This window comes from Pollicipes pollicipes, unplaced genomic scaffold (genome assembly GCF_011947565.3).
Source record: "Pollicipes pollicipes isolate AB1234 unplaced genomic scaffold, Ppol_2.1 Scaffold_4740;HRSCAF=5597_pilon_pilon_pilon, whole genome shotgun sequence".
Taxonomy (NCBI): domain Eukaryota; kingdom Metazoa; phylum Arthropoda; class Thecostraca; order Pollicipedomorpha; family Pollicipedidae; genus Pollicipes; species Pollicipes pollicipes.
The window spans coordinates 39148532-39163992 of record NW_023596545.1 but is presented as its reverse complement, the minus strand read 5'-3'; the positions used below and the strand labels follow the sequence as shown (position 1 = coordinate 39163992).

Genomic DNA, 15461 nt, shown 5'->3' with positions numbered 1-15461 from the left:
AGGATCGGAGCTTCCGGCACATGGGGAGGTAATTTATCGACTCCCGTAGCTGCTACTGTCATGAGCGGTTTCAGCGACGAAACGCCACCATCAACCGAAGCCTTTTGTCTCCGCAACCAGCGCACAGCCCAGCCTAGCTCCAGCCGCAGCGCGTCCCAGCCCGCGGCGGCTCCTGCGGATGGCCGCCGTCACCGAGCGCCGACGGTCCGGCCGACAAAGGGCCCCCGCCCCCCGCCCCCACTCCCCGGCCGCCCGGTCTTACTCTGCGGTAAATACTGGTCCAGTCCGTCCAGTGGTCGCCGTCGCCGTGCTGGTAGCCGAGCACGTGGTTATCCTTGCACAGAGCGCAGAAGAGGCGCACCATATCCATGTAGCCGACAGCCAGTGGGTGTCGGCTGCCGCCGTCCCAGGCCGGGCTGTCGGCGCGGCCGCGCATGGCGCCCCCGCCCCTCGGCCCCACCTATCGACCTGCCGCTCGCGCACTGTCGGGCCGCACTGCCGCTCACTGCTCCGGTTAGCTGGCACGGCGCGCGCGTCCGACGATGCCCGCCGCACATCGACCAATGCGCCCCGGCGGCGGCGGCGGCGACGGCGGCGTCCACAGGTGGCGCCACCGGCGGCGCAGCCGGGTGGCACCGGACGCGGCCGGCGGGCACCGGCGCCCGCCAGCGTGGCGCTCGGGTCCGCCGACTGAAGCCGTCCGACGGCCACCGAGTGCTCAGGCTCGCGCCCGCTTCCGGAAAGCCGGGGAGATGGACAGGGCACCCGAGATGAGAGGAAGCACGGAAAGGGCACTGCAAGTCACCAAATACAACCGCCGTCGATAGACGCATTAGCGGAACGAGAAACACACTGACAACTTCACCGCCGAAAGTGTTCCGAAGCGTCTAGGCCCCTACTGCTCTAAGCAGTAGAAATGGGCTATGGAACGCAAGCGGAAAATCGGTCGGAGAAAAACGAACCGCCATCCAACCCTACAGTCGGTCTACTACGCATCTGCTGATTCCCTAGCCCTCGTTAACGAACAGACCACGCGGTTTGGGGCCATTATACAGGTAGCGGTGAAAAAGTTTCTGAGAACAAAATGGTAACTACTTCCCCAACACCTGTGAGAAGCGAGCTCCCATAGACTGAGGCGATCTTGCCAATGCCCAGCATTGGGCAGGCGCCGACAACTCACAAATCTGCACGTAACATCTTCATTTCAGCCGTCTGGTCCCAGTCAGAATGATGTTTCGTATTTGTAGATCGCAACACAACTGACAACGGTGTATAGTTTAAGCCATTGATGGAATGGGATAGTGATGAGCTACTGAGCTCTCTGAACTGCAGTTCTCGTGCTCCCTCCCCCTTTTCCTCCCGGAACGAGCCATGACGTCACAGGAGAGCTATCGTCAGGTGGATATTCGTAAAGGAGCTATTCGTAAACAAATGTTCGGACGCAATGTTTGCGACCGCTAATGCTCGTCGACACTAATTTGTTCGTTACGCTATCGCTCAAGCACGTAAATGCTCGTCTACACTATTGTTCGTACAGCAGGTGTTCGCAGGGGTGGATATTCGAATCGCAGATGTTCGCAACCAGAAAGGTGTGACATGGAATGATGCAGGGACGCTCCAGAAAACCGTGCGAGTGAAAACAAGGTGATGCCACCTATGTGCCTCGTATGACACCGCTGCCGGTCACATGTGTACTGAGTTCCGTACAGTCGTGTGATTGTAATGCGCAGTGGCACTCCCTCTCCCTCCTCTCTCCCTCTCCCTCTCCCTCTTCTCCCTCTCCCTCTCCCTCTCCCTCTCCCCTCTCCCCTCTCTCCCTCTCCCTCTCCCTCTCCCTCTCCCTCCCTCTCCCTCTTCCTCTCCCTCTCCCCTCTCCCTCCTCCCTCTCCCTCTCCCTCTCCCTCTCCTCGTCCCTCTCCCTCTCCCTCTCCCTCTCCCTCTCCCTCTCTCCCTCTCCCTCTCCCTCTCCTCCCTCTCCCTCTCCCTCTCCCTCTCCCTCTCCCTCTCCCTCTCCCTCTCCCTCTCCCTCTCCCTCCTTCCTCTCCCTCTCCCTCTCCCTCTCCCTCTCCCCTCTCTCTCTCTCTCTCTCTCTCTCTCTCTCTCTCTCTCTCTCTCTCTCTCTCCTCAACGCTTATCACGTACGGAAATGCGTGGGAAGGCATACGGTCACACTTCAGGCCATCACAATTTTTTCTGATCCTCTTGACCACCGTCCGTGATACGAGATCATGAGGCAGCGATTGGAAACGGCCGAACAAAGCTGCGGCACCATGGACATGACGAGCCGCTGAACACCGTTTTGGATTGCCAAGGATTGAACCTGCAGATTGGCATTAGTCATTAGCCATCAAAAAGTCATTAGACGAGGCGGCTCCATCTGAGAGGGAGCAGCGCAGTGGCGACCAGGTAGTCCCAAGGCTTGAGACCCAAGACTCAAGATCCAAGACCCAAGGCTCAAGACCCAAGACCAACGACCCAAGACCCAAGACCCACGACCCAAAACCCACGATCCAAGACCCAAGACCCAGTACCCAGTACCCAAGACTCACGACCCAAGACCAACGACCCAAGACCCACGACCCAAGACCCAGTACCCAAGACCAAAGACTTGAGACCCAAGACCCAAGACCCAAGACCCCCGATTTAAGACCTAATATCCAAGACCCAAGACCCAGTACCCAAGACCCAAGGCCCAGAACCCCGATCCAGGACCTAAGGCCAAGGCCCAGGTCAGGGCCGTGCTGCCGGCCCGGCCGCCTGGCGGACGGCTCGGCCGAGCGGCGCAGCCACCTAACACAACACACTGTGCCTGTACACAACTGCACACCGTGCACTGTATGACGCGAAGCGTCAGACAGGTGCGAAGAGCTAACGGCACTGTTGTGACAACGATGCAATAAAATCCCCAGCTTGAGCAGGGTTAGTGGGGCCGAAAAGCAATCTGCGGACCATCATCATTACAGCTGACCTAGTTTGAGGGACACAAAAAACATCCTGGCATGTGGTCAAAGGCGTCCAACCTCCTTCCCTCATTGTCACTTCATCCTGGACCCATGAACGATCGATCCCCGATCCCTTTATCCGGTAGCTTGCCCCGGATAAAGGGACCAGCCACGATGCCGGATAAGGATGCATCAGCCATAAGTGGGCGCAAGTGACCCCTCCCCTGGCGGGAGCTCCGCCCGAACGCTCGCACATATCTCGCAGAAGGTCCCTGTGTGGAGAAAGTCCGGTAGTACAGGACCCCCAGATGCATGTCGTCTTGCCCGCAACTATCCACTCTCCTCCACCCCACAGCCCTGAAATTGTCATGACTGGCCAAAAGGATACAAATGCAAACCAAGCCAACACAAACCACAGAACACACCAAACACCGGCAACACGCTCCCACCGGCCAGCAGCAGGAACCCACGAACCCCCAGCCATGTGGAGCACCGACGGCAAGCCCATCTGTACCTTCACGGGACTGAGGTGGCTCCGAAAAGCTCCAACCAGCGGAGGCTCTGTATGGGGGCTTTGTCCCAGCCCTGTACAGGGGTTTAGTCCTAGCACTGTATGGGGGTTTGGTCCCAGCACTGTACGGGGGTTTGGTCCCAGCACTGTACGGGGGTTTAGTCCCAGCACTGTGCGGGGGTTTGGTCCCAGCACTGTACGGGGTTTGGTCCCAGCACTGTACGGGGGTTTGGTCCCAGCACTGTACGGGGTTTGGTCCCAGCACTGTACGGGGGGTTGGTCCCATCCGGATGTGCCGTGCGCTCATTGTTGCCAGACGAGAGGGCTCCAGAGGCCCAGCTGTCCCCGAAAGTAAACGTGTCATCGATCAATGTCATTGAACAGCGGTCCCAGTCCAGTGAGTTCCGGCCGCTCCTTTTGTCTTAAGAACAATGTAAACTACAGTTATACTGCGAGAAAGCGTCGTCGCATGCCCCTACGCTGCAAGGAGGTGTCGTCGCATGCTCCTTGGCACTCTGCACAATTTCCAGTAATTGTCCCACGCCTGGACATGTCAAACCAAATCACAAAAATCAAGTTTGGTATCCATGGGCTCCGTCACGCAACCTCAATCGCCGAACATGCTACTACACAAATGGCGTCTAATGGCTCTCGACGAGCTACAGCAGATGTCGCTTAATGTTACCTGTGTATATCAAATCAAGTCACTGACGTGAAACGCCATTCTCCAAAAAGTCTCAACCCGTTACATTTGGCCTGGCTCCGTCTTTGATGGCCTGGCCCAATAACTGCATTTTATAGCATTGCAATGCATGATCATGTGATAGGATTCAAGTGGGACATTCAAGGGCGAACTTTGCAAACATGTTCCGGCGTCAAGATTGAAGGATTGCCCAAAAATACACTGTGCCAGCAAATGGGAATCACAAGACAATCGTAAATGGCCACACGATCTACGAGTAGAAAGCATGCCAACTTTCGACGCGTGTGGCTCAAGGATAGTTTTCCGACGGGAGTTTAGAAGCGGAAGACGTCTGTTATCACTGGACAACGGTCCACTGACGGTCCGCTGTGAAGCCTCTGACCAGGCGATGTAGTTTCCAGTTCAGTTGGAGGAGGCTTTAGCTCCCCACCCAACTTTGAGTAAAAAGTGGGTAGAATCCGGGAGAAGCTTGTTTGTTGGCATCTTTGGGGAGCAGGTTGGATAACTTTTCACCGCTCAACCCCTTCCCACATCTTCCATCTCGTTTTGCGAACTACACCCCTGGTCTGAAACAAAAAAGTACGGGGACAATGGAAATAGAATGTCATAGTCATTACGGCATTCCACAGCAGGCATCGGTGGCGCGCCAGGCATTTGATGCGGTTGCAGATCTGCTTCATGCATCGACATCGGCTCACAAGCAGCCTGTGTTGACAGGTGCCCGATGCTGACGCATGCTGCACCATCTGTTGGAGTCATCCCTGCTAAATATAAGGCCACGGACGTGACCGTGCTGACCTTGTGACCCTCCGGAAAGAGCCGGTTCCGCCCCAGTGTCGTCAGCTGAACCGGGGAATACGTTCGATAGATGTGTGGTGCCGGTGACGTACGCGTGGTGTGGTGCCAGCTTGCGTGCCAGGCCCGTGATGCGGTGCCAGCCGGCGTGCCAAGCGCGTGGGCTCGACCTGCGTCTGCTCACTGAAGCCAGCGCTGGGCATGGGCGTCGCGATGCCTGTCGCACGCAGCACAAAAATAGCAGCGGGGCGCCTCCCGCGGCGTCGAAAAGGCGAGGCCAGAGCTGACGCAAGAGTTCTTCCACATTATGTAAATGAAGTCAAAAACTAGAGCCAGACACCTTGCGGAGGCGATACAAATAGGTGTGACCAAGGCGCTGGAACGTCTAACGTCCATGTGCATTCAACAGGCGGAACTTCACAGACTATTCTTTGGGCTAATTCCCGACCACTATTGTCTGAGAAACAGCCGGTGGAATCAAGACTGATCATTTCTGCGGAAGAAATCAATGAATTTCCCATGACTCACGATTTCGGCAGCAGTGACCAGATGGCCACAAAAAAACGCAAATATTTGAGGAGATATTGGTCAAAATCAACTGAGCAATACGTCAGTGAAATCGTCATGGTCGCCTCAGTTTCAGCTTCAGCGGCTTGCATTTTAGCCTTGCTAACGAAAGGGCGACCGTGGTCGCTTTCCCGTCAACTGGTGGTGTGCCTGCAGGCCGGACAGCTTGACATACATCAGTGAGTTGTAGTCCGCACATTCTCATACATCATGTAATTGGTCTCACGTCGCCACCTCATCTCCTGAAACCTGACAGGAATCCTTAAAAACATCCGAAGAGGGCAGACCCATCTTTTGCGCACAAGAGCCCGTGGCCGTCTAAACACATGAGCCCACGCTTCAGGCAATATGTCCGTTTTCTCACCTGTCAGCATCTCGCCCTATCACCTCGCTGCGACACTGGGTTGTCGAGGACCGGACCAAGTTTCGGCACGTCCTTCGCTGTCTTTTTCTTTTTGCAATCCGGAAGTGTTTCCTCTTACATGTCGATCAAACGACAGAGTCGTGGCAATGTTGGCTGAATCCAGGTGGGGTCGTGGCAATGCTGGTGGAATCCAGGTGGAGTCGTGGCAATGTTGGTGGAATCCAGGTGGAGTCGTGGCAATGTTGGTTGAATCCGGGTGGAATCGTGGCGATGTTGGTGGAATCCAGGTGGAATCGTGGCAATGTTGGTGAAATCCAGATGGAATCGTGGCAATGTTTGTGGAAACTCCGTCCGGTGAAATAGCTTTTATGGCAACACTTAACAATCCATATAGTACAAGTTTTATTCCAGAATTGCAGTGCTACCCCAAAACCGCATAACCCTGTAATCAGTGGCTGCAGGGACATGAGCTTCTCGAAAGCGTGGCGCTGGCCGGGCCGCGCTGCTCAAGCTGAAAATGTGTGCATAGTCCACCTACAATGCGCTCAGCCAGCGGCCTCATTTGCACGCGAATTACCAGAATATATCGGCCTCCGCCGGTAGAAGCTGTACGTAAGATTGACAAATAGCAATACATTTATTTGCTACCAAAGGCAGATTCGCACAGGCAGTTTGTTGGAGAAAAAAGACGGGCAATGCACAAGTTATTAAGAACAATCTAACAAAATGCGCCAGTCGAGCGTGGGCTGTTCCCCCAAGGTCCTAAAAGCCCCAGCTATCCCAAACATGCCAACGTCAGCAAGTACGCTCCACTGACAATTGCATTGAAGAAATCATTCTGAATATTTGCAGCTGCTGTACCGATACAACTGAAGGACGTACAAATGTTGAGCACGCCGGTTGACGGCGCCACCTGCCAAATGAAGGTGTGACCACTGGCGACGCGGCCAGCGGCGACCACTGGCGCCGCCCCTCGACACCCTGGCCACGGGGCATCCAGTGCACCCTATCGAACGCCATCGCAGCCGCCAAAGCTGTCAGCGTTGCTTGCGAAGTAATTCAGCACGGGTGATTAAAACGTTGAATACCGCACGCTATCGTGTCGCTGCAAACGCAGCTCACGTCAGCCTCATTTATTGGAGTCCCAAGACGGTTTGATGGAAATCCGGTTTGGCGATGGTAACGCAAAACGTGAATATGTTTTGGGAAAGAAGGAGCTTACAAACGTCTTGCAGGCTTACGAGCATACACACGTTGGCAGCAAAAACAAGAAAACAAGGGGCAAGCGATTTCATGACAGTGGCTGCAGGAACAAGAGCCAGAAATCAATCCGGAAGCCACGGCCGGGCCAAAAGGTTTCCTAGACCGGGGAAACTCGACTGTTCTTGATCTAGTGTAACTACCGCATTTACGCATCGTTCAACATTGCAAAGGCGGCTGGATACCAGTGAGATTTCGCACTGCAATCTGGGCGCATTGGTTCAAAGAGCGTGACTTAAGCTCATCAGGGTGGTGGAGATGCCTGTTCCGTGGGGATGCTTCCCTACAAGTGTGAGCGGGCCTGCTGGCCGTCACCTAATGACCAACGTTCCCAAACTAGCACAGCACGACAGTGGTATTGCCCGGCAATGCCACGGGAGAGCACAGGACCAGGTTACACACGGCTGGGATCAACCGGGACAAACCGCCCGAGGCGGGTCGGACAGACAAAAGGGGCTGGGCTGGGTAGGGAAAACAACACATGGGCAAAGGGAAGCGCGCTACGGCGGAGAGGAGACCCATGGGATGTGTAAGCAAAACTTTCGAAATGAAGAAAAAATTCGAATGAGAGGGAGGGGACGAATCACTAGTTACTGAATCTTCAGGCTTCCCTCCCATTTATTGTGATACCATTTACAACGACCCGTATAGGTGTTACGATGGAAAAGTGTCTGATCCACCTTTACAACATTCTCGCCGACAATGTCGGAATGAGAAGTGTCCATGGGGTCCAGCGACCACTTCTCCCTAAAACAGCGACCCTGAAGGCGTGCGCGTGCTACGTGAGTGGCGGACGTCACCGACGGTGCTGGCACGGTGCCTGCTCCACCGGCCTCTGGCGACGCGACGGTGGCGCCACGGGTGGCGATCGAGGGCGATGACCGAAACATAGCACGGCAGGTACGTCACAAATGAACGTGCAGCGTTCTGCTTCTGCTGGCCCATGGGCAGCAGCCCACGCGTGTGGCGGGTGTCGCCTGCGACGGAGTCAGAGCGGGTCGAGACCCCGGCCACTGCTGCCGCGCCGGTGAGCTGCCTCGCCCGCGGCCGCCGCAGACCGCCAGCAGCGGCGGCCTTTGTAGCGCACGTCTCACCGCGAGCCCTGGTGGGATTCGCCTTAGTCTCCACGACCCCGAACCGAAACGGCATCTCAATATAGAATGAATTTTGAAGGTGAAGAGACAATGATCGTTATTTCCGTAATCTAGCACCAGTTACCTGTACTCGACAGGTGCTACGAGCAGGGGCAGCAGTCGGTGCCTCACGCCTTGCCCGAGCGTCCACCTCAAGGACCACACCTATCTACATACCGTGCATGGCGTGCTCACGCGTCATGCATGGAAGGCATCCGTCACTCCTCCCACGCCACAGCCTGTACCACAATCTAAACCGGCACGACACCCACACAGTCGGCGACGGCGCGGTCCCCGGCGCCGCCCGCCTGGACGCGCGCGCGGGCCGACCACAGCACTCGCGCCGGCGGGGTTAGTGTTGGCACACACGACACGGACGGGTGACGGCGGCGTCGCACCGGCGGCGGCGCCAGCCTACCATCAGGAAGTACGGCTCCGTCTCACTGTCCACGTCCTCGATCAGAAACAGCGGCGTGCACATGGCCCGGCCGGAGGCGCCGCTGAAAGACGGCAGCCGCGGTACGTACAGCTGGGCGCGGCTCACGGCGCCCGGCGGCGCCAGCACGGGCCCCGGTTCACATTCGCACGATTCGGGCCGGTTCTGACTGCGACTCTCCGAAGCCAAATCGTGAGTCTAATCACTATTAAACACAAGAAGATAAACAGAAAAACATAAATCTTTTCGAGCACAGTGGTGTATTGGCGGGGTGGGGGGCCGCTTACTTTTCCAGTATAGGCCAGGTGCTGACGGCATTTGAGTTGTTGCTGTTCTCTGCTGACTGGTAGGACGGCGGTCACACGGCACCCGAAGCCCGTATGTCCCGTCAGCCCAACATATAGGGCCCCAGAAACAGCGCACGGCCCCCGAGCTGTTAGAGAGAGCCGAGACCAATGCTCACGGCGTAACGCTAGGTGAAGCGTTACAACGGCCACTGAGCGATCGGGGGTGTCCCGTGAAGTCAACATATAGGGCCCTCGGTCACAGCGTATGGCCCTTTTGAGCATGTGGGAAGAATCCAGGACCAATGTGAAGGGTCCCAGCGAAATCAACAGTGCCCCGGCCTATTCATGCATAAGGCACCCATCAAAAGCGTAGTCCCTCCGGAAAAATGGGAAAACCCATGCCCACTGTTGGCGAACACTGCATGATGAACGGTCCAGCGGCGAGTCAACACAAATGGTCCCTATAAATGGCATACAGTCCGCGGAGCAGGCAGAAAGAGCCCCTGACCAGTGTGGCGGGCCCCTGAGCGGTCGGGAGCGCACGGGCAGGTTGAGAGATAGGGCGCCCAAAAAGACAGTAAAGACAGTAAAGACAGTAAAGACAGTAAAGACAGTGAAAGACTTTGGCAAATATCCTGGGATTCATGGCACAAGAAAATGTGATGAATTAGTTTTGTTCTTTTACCAATGGATATTGGTTGTCAATCATCGCTACAAAATATCTGGGATATTGGCCCGCCTTGGTTGCGTCAGTGGTGTTTACCTAGCATCTACTTACCAGAAAAGTACGTGTGATTTTATTGGAAGTCTACGCGAATGGTTTGGTGGACATGGGGACCTATCATGACAGTTCCCGTGAGTGTAGCCTGGATGGTCCGGCACAGCTTCCCGGTTAATTTAATTGCTTCCATGCTGAGCTTTTGAAAATGAAAATTGGAAAATAAAAAATACAGGAACTTCTACTTCATGAATCAGGACGTTGTACTTTTCAAGAGAAAAAGGATCTGCTTATTGTGCAAACCTGGTCATTTCGGAGCCGGCATATTGGATCTGATTCGGTTTAGAGCCGAACAACAGCCAGGGAATTCATTCCTTCTTGGTTCTGAATCACCAGCTTTTAAACGACCCGAGTCAAAGCCTTATTCATCCAAATTTAATACAATCATGAGTCCATTCTGGTCCTACATCAAATCGAGCACGAGTCCGGTCCTCACCGCCGCGTGTCCGCAGTCCACGGTCCGTGGGAGGCCGTGCGCGCGCCGCCCGTAAAGTGCGCACAGGCCCAGCGGCGGCGCTGGGCACGGTGCGTGTCAGCTTCTTCACGCGGCGCACGCCAGGTACGTGCCTCGCACATAGCGGACGAGCACTGTGTACACGCGGCGAGCCTGGTGCGTATCATATGACGCACGCCAGGCCGGCCTACGCAGCACGCTCAGCCTGGGGTGGGGCGGAGCAAGTGCGGCGAGGGGCCACCGGCCGCGCCGCCGGCACGTGGGCGGCCTTCGCAAGCGTGGTGAGAGGGCCCGTCCCAGAACGGCCGAGGCACCGGCGACCACCCAGACATTGGGCTCCACGTGAGACCGGGTCACATCCCCTCCCTCTCCTCCCCCCCCCCCCCATCATGACGCGGCAGGGGCAGGCGAACCACCCAGCGGGAGACCAGCGTACACTGCCTACCCGGACATTGGCGTCCACTGCGCAACCCGACATCGGTGTCCACGGCCCACCCGACACCGCGGCGTCCACTGCCTGCCCCCACATCGGTGTCCACTGCCCACCCCGACACCGCGGTGTCCACTGCCCACCGTACGCCCCAGCACGCTACCGTCTCGCGACAACTCATCTAAAAGCAGCTGCAATCACTTGTAACCACTGTGTAGCGGTCAAGACTTTCTCTACGGACACTCCGCGCTCTCCACTCGCGCCAGAGGGCAGGGCACTCCCGCTGCCTGTGTTTCCTGGAGGGTTGGGCATAGAAGCTGGTGTCTAGCTCTGATGCCGTGCTTCAAGCTGGGGGCAGCGTGGTCTACTGCATAGAAGAGCTTAACGGAAGAAGTGTGGCCACTGACAGCACTGGCGTGAAGTGTTATGTGTTACCGAGGAGATTCAACCGTCCACACAACCACAACCAGATGCCCCAAGCAGTGAAAGTAAAGGTCTCTTGGCGACGCGCTTGAAATATTGACAGCGCTGGTGGGCACCCGCAACTGACATCACGCAAAACAAATTGCGACTGGCGAACTGGCTCAAAGCGTACGACACCAAGTATCGCCAACACGGATATCTGCATTAGATATTATGCATCAAGTCCAGTCTCGTTCAACGAAGGGCTATTCCAAAGCAGCGTCGCCTTCGACGGAGCAGCAGCAACCCAGTGAGACTGATGCTCATAAGACTGATATCGTGAGACTCATGCCAGTGAGACTGATACCCATGAGACTGATGCCCGTGAGACTGATGCCCGGCGCATTCCGATCCAATATTTCAAGCGCCTCGCAGAGCGTCCAGAGCGTGCCAGGTTAAAGAACAACACCGAGATGTGGCAGCACGAGCGCTCGAGCCGCGGCGTCTTACTCTGAAGTAGGCCAAACGGCGATCGGTGGCATCCCTGTCGCGCATGCCTACAACGCTACCGAGCGCTGAAAGAGAGGCACACGGCCGCGTTTGGTGGCCGCCGATGCGAAGCCGACGTTCGCACCTTTGCTGCAACATGGCCGGCGACCCGAGCGCGAGCAACAGTTTTCCTGAACAAAAGACGAGAAACACCAAAAAACAGGAGTATTCTTCAACACGAAAATGTTGCCATGTGCGTAGGCACGGCGTAGTAACACAGTGCTGGCGCGTGGCGGCGCACCACGTGCCGGTACCCACCGGCTGTCCTCGTGCGGCCGGACCAGGCCATGCCGGCCGGCTGCCACGCGACCCCCACCCGAACCACACAGCACTGAGCGCGGCCGGCGCGGCGCCGGAGCCCGGCGGTGGCGCCGCCTACCTGTGCGGTGCTGCTGGACGCGGCAGCCGCGTCGTCCAGGTAGCACGAGATCGGCCGGTGCTGGCGTAGGCCCTGGTAGCCGGCCTCTAGCTCAGTGTACGACATCCCATGGGGCTCTGCGGAGCGCAGACAGGCGTCTGTAGGCGGCAGCCCGGCACCGAGACAGAGGTGGGGGTCGCACGTGCACGCGGCCCGAGACAGAGACAGAGACAGAGGGCCAGATCCGCCACCTGCAGACACGAGGGCGCCCGTGTACACATTCACACACGCCAGGCGCGCGCAGACGTTTAAAAGATGACCCTGCCATGGTCCCGCCCCGCCCGGCCATTCGCCCGCCACCAGAATACGGTCAAGGTGCTGCGACTGGTCGTTAAGAGGATCTGGGGCGGCGAGCGTCCACGACCGCATAGAGCTTATCCAGGCGCCATCCACGGTTAGCACGGGAACGAGATCAGCTCCGGCAAACTCCTCCCAACGATAGCCGTAAGAAGCCAACGTCGAGACAATTGCCCATGTGCTCATTTTGAAACTCCTCCCGGGTGCCTAATAAGGTCAGTTCTCCGCTCCGGGCGGTACCACCTAGCCGTCAGATGCCGCGCTCCGGGCGGTAACACCTAGCCGTCAGATGCCGCGCTCCGGGCGGTAACACCTAGCCGTCAGATGCCGCGCTCCGGGCGGTAACACCTAGCCGTCAGATGCCGCGCTCCGGGCAGTAATACCGTCAATGTCCCCGTACTAGCCGTCAGATGCCCCTCTGGGTAACTACCGCCGTCAGATGCCGCCTCCGGGCGGTAACACCTAGCCGTCAGATGCCGCGCTCCGGGCAGTAATACCGTCAGATGTCGCGCCCCCGGGCGGTAACACCTAGCCGTCAGATGCCGCGCTCTGGGCAGTAACACCGTCACATGCCGTGCTCCGGGAGGTAACACCTGGCCGTCAGATGCCGCGCTCCGGGAGGTAACACCTGGCCGTCAGATGCCGCGCTCCGGGCGGTAACACCTAGCCGTCAGATGCCGCGCTCCGGGCAGTAACACCGTCAGATGCCGCGCTCCGGACGGTAACACCTAGCCGTCAGATGCCGCGCTCCGGGCGGTAACACCTAGCCGTCAGATGCCGTGCTCATGGCGGCAACACCTAGCCGTCAGATGCCGCGCTCTGGGCGGTAACACCTAGCCGACAGATGCCGCGCTCATGGCGGTAACACCTAGCCGTCAGATGCCGCGCTCTGGGCGGTAACACCTAGCCGTCAGATGCCGCGCTCCTGGCGGTAACACCTAGCCGTCAGATCTCGCGCTCCGGGCGGTAACACCTAGCCGTCAGATGCCGCGCTCCGGGCGGTAACACCCAGCCGTCAGATGCCGCGCCCGGCGCCAGCAGTGAGCGGTCTCCGCCTGCGGCCGGCCGGCTTGGCGCGGACCCACTCCTGCTCCGTCGCCAGCGCCGCCGGGCTCCGGCCACGCGTCCCGTGTCAGCGCCAGCGGCCGGTCGGGGTTGGCGGCGCGCGGCGGCCGCGCTCGCCGGCGGTACCGGCGAGCCGGCCCGGCACCGACCAGCACGTCCGTTGTCGACGGAGGACGGAGGAAGCGCCCCGCTGGCGGTCCAGAGCGGCAGACCGGGGCGCGTACCGCACGCCCAGATCGTCAACCAATAAAGATAAACAAATAAATAAAGATGGCTCAACAACAGCTTACAGCAAAAACAGGTCACCGGGACCGGGCCTGTACGTGGCAACGATACACCGACAGGCGAGTCACGTCCCTGCTGACCCGGGCGCACACATCAGGCGTCACCCACCAGTCAACCGCAAAGCCACTCGTCTTCAGCCCACTGCCACGCGCAGATCGACAAACTACCAGCCGCCCGTTCCGAGTCCGGAGCTCAGCGCTGCGGCGACCGGACAAGAGCGGCGCCCACGAGAGGCGCACGTGGCCGCCGGCCGACCCGGTCGCCTGTTTGTGTATGCTGAGCAGCCTCTGCGCCCCGAGCGTCGGCCGGTTCGTCAACGGGCGGCGCGGCGCCAGCTTGACTGGCTTGGTGCTGACCCGGCCGCCGGCGCCGTCGCGCCCAGCCGCCACGCCGGCCTGAGTGCCGGCCAGTCGCGGCACCACTGGCCGACCGGGGGCTCCCGGAGCGGACAGCTCCAGGCGGGCCGCCGGCCGGGTGCCATGGCTGGCGACGCACTCTGCGCTCGCTGTGTGACGGCGCCGACCACGCGGCACTCGTCTGATCACCGTCCGAAATACCTCGGGGGTAAAAGAAAATGCTGCAATGCGTGGTGATGGCTTACCAGTGGCCTGCACAGCGCTGCCTGCAAGTGGTGCTGGGATTGTGTTGCCATGGTTACCTGACTATGTAAAGCCCTTCTTTCTCTTTTTCAGAGAACACGACGCACGCCGTCATGCCGCTGTTACGGAGCGCCGGGGACTCCATTGGTCATATTGACGCTGAAAGGTCATGACGTGACAAAGATCCGAACCCTGGCCCCACCTGATAGTTCGATACGTCGAGTGGTGGGTAGCGTGTCGGACTCCCACGTGGGAGGCCCGGGTTCGAACCCCGGTTGCGCCATGGCCCTTTGGCGCCTATATGGCCATGCAGTCCCTGGCGCTCCATAAGAGGGCCGTGACGACGCCCGTCGGATTGCTCTCTACACCAACTCGGCTAATACCTTACCCCCACAACGCCCGCACTGATGCTATACGCCCGCTGTGCCAAAAAGTCAGCATTCGTAAAATGAAGGAAGATACAATATACGCAATATATACATACTAAAAGACAAATTAAGCATACCGTTTAAAAATGCGGGGGATCAGATTGAAGACATCGGAGATCTTAGCCCGCCTCCGTGACCACCTCCGCACGGGGGAGATCAGCACGATACGGCACAACACGGTGTTATCCCGACCCGTGCACGGAAGCCGTGCCTGCTTCCAGGAACACAACGACGTAAACGAAACCGACCACAAGCCGCCAACGGCCGCCAGCCAACACACTGGAGCGGCTGGGGAGGGGCGGCGCCGGGCCGGGCCCCTCTCCGACAGCGGAGACGGACGGGCGGGCCCACTGCCAGCCAGGTGACACGGCTGGCAGGGTAGCCACCGGCGCACCACGCCCGGGGCGCGTTCCAAGGCAGTGCCAGACCGCTCGCCGCTGGGAGCCGGCACCAGCGACGGAGTGAAGTCATGGCGCGACGCCTGCGCTGGGAGTCGGCCCTGACCGCCGACGATGTTAGGGTTATGGCGGGAGCAGAACGCATGAGGGCTGCATGTGGTGACAGCAGTTATAATGGAAGCACGGCATCGGTACAGATCGAGGAGTGAAACAAAGATAAGGGAATGAAGATATCTTACACAGCACACGGGAGGGAAGACAAAAAACCAAATGCAGGGAAGATTAATGCCAGGGAAGAAAGTATAAAGAGATGAGCCCAACAAACCACATAAAAGTGACAGCACGTATAACTCGGGGTGG

General features: G+C 58.3%; 1 protein-coding gene across 1 annotated transcript in view; it reads right to left on the bottom strand.

The window, feature by feature from the left end:
• LOC119098357 (inositol hexakisphosphate and diphosphoinositol-pentakisphosphate kinase 2) overlaps positions 1–543 on the bottom strand; it is a gene marked incomplete in the record, with an annotated part of 85522 nt that extends 84979 nt beyond the window's left edge. The window contains 1 exon segment of the mRNA XM_037221277.1: positions 263–543. Coding sequence (XP_037077172.1) covers positions 263–436 — 174 coding nt within the window.
• Between the last annotated feature and the right edge of the window lie 14918 nt (positions 544–15461).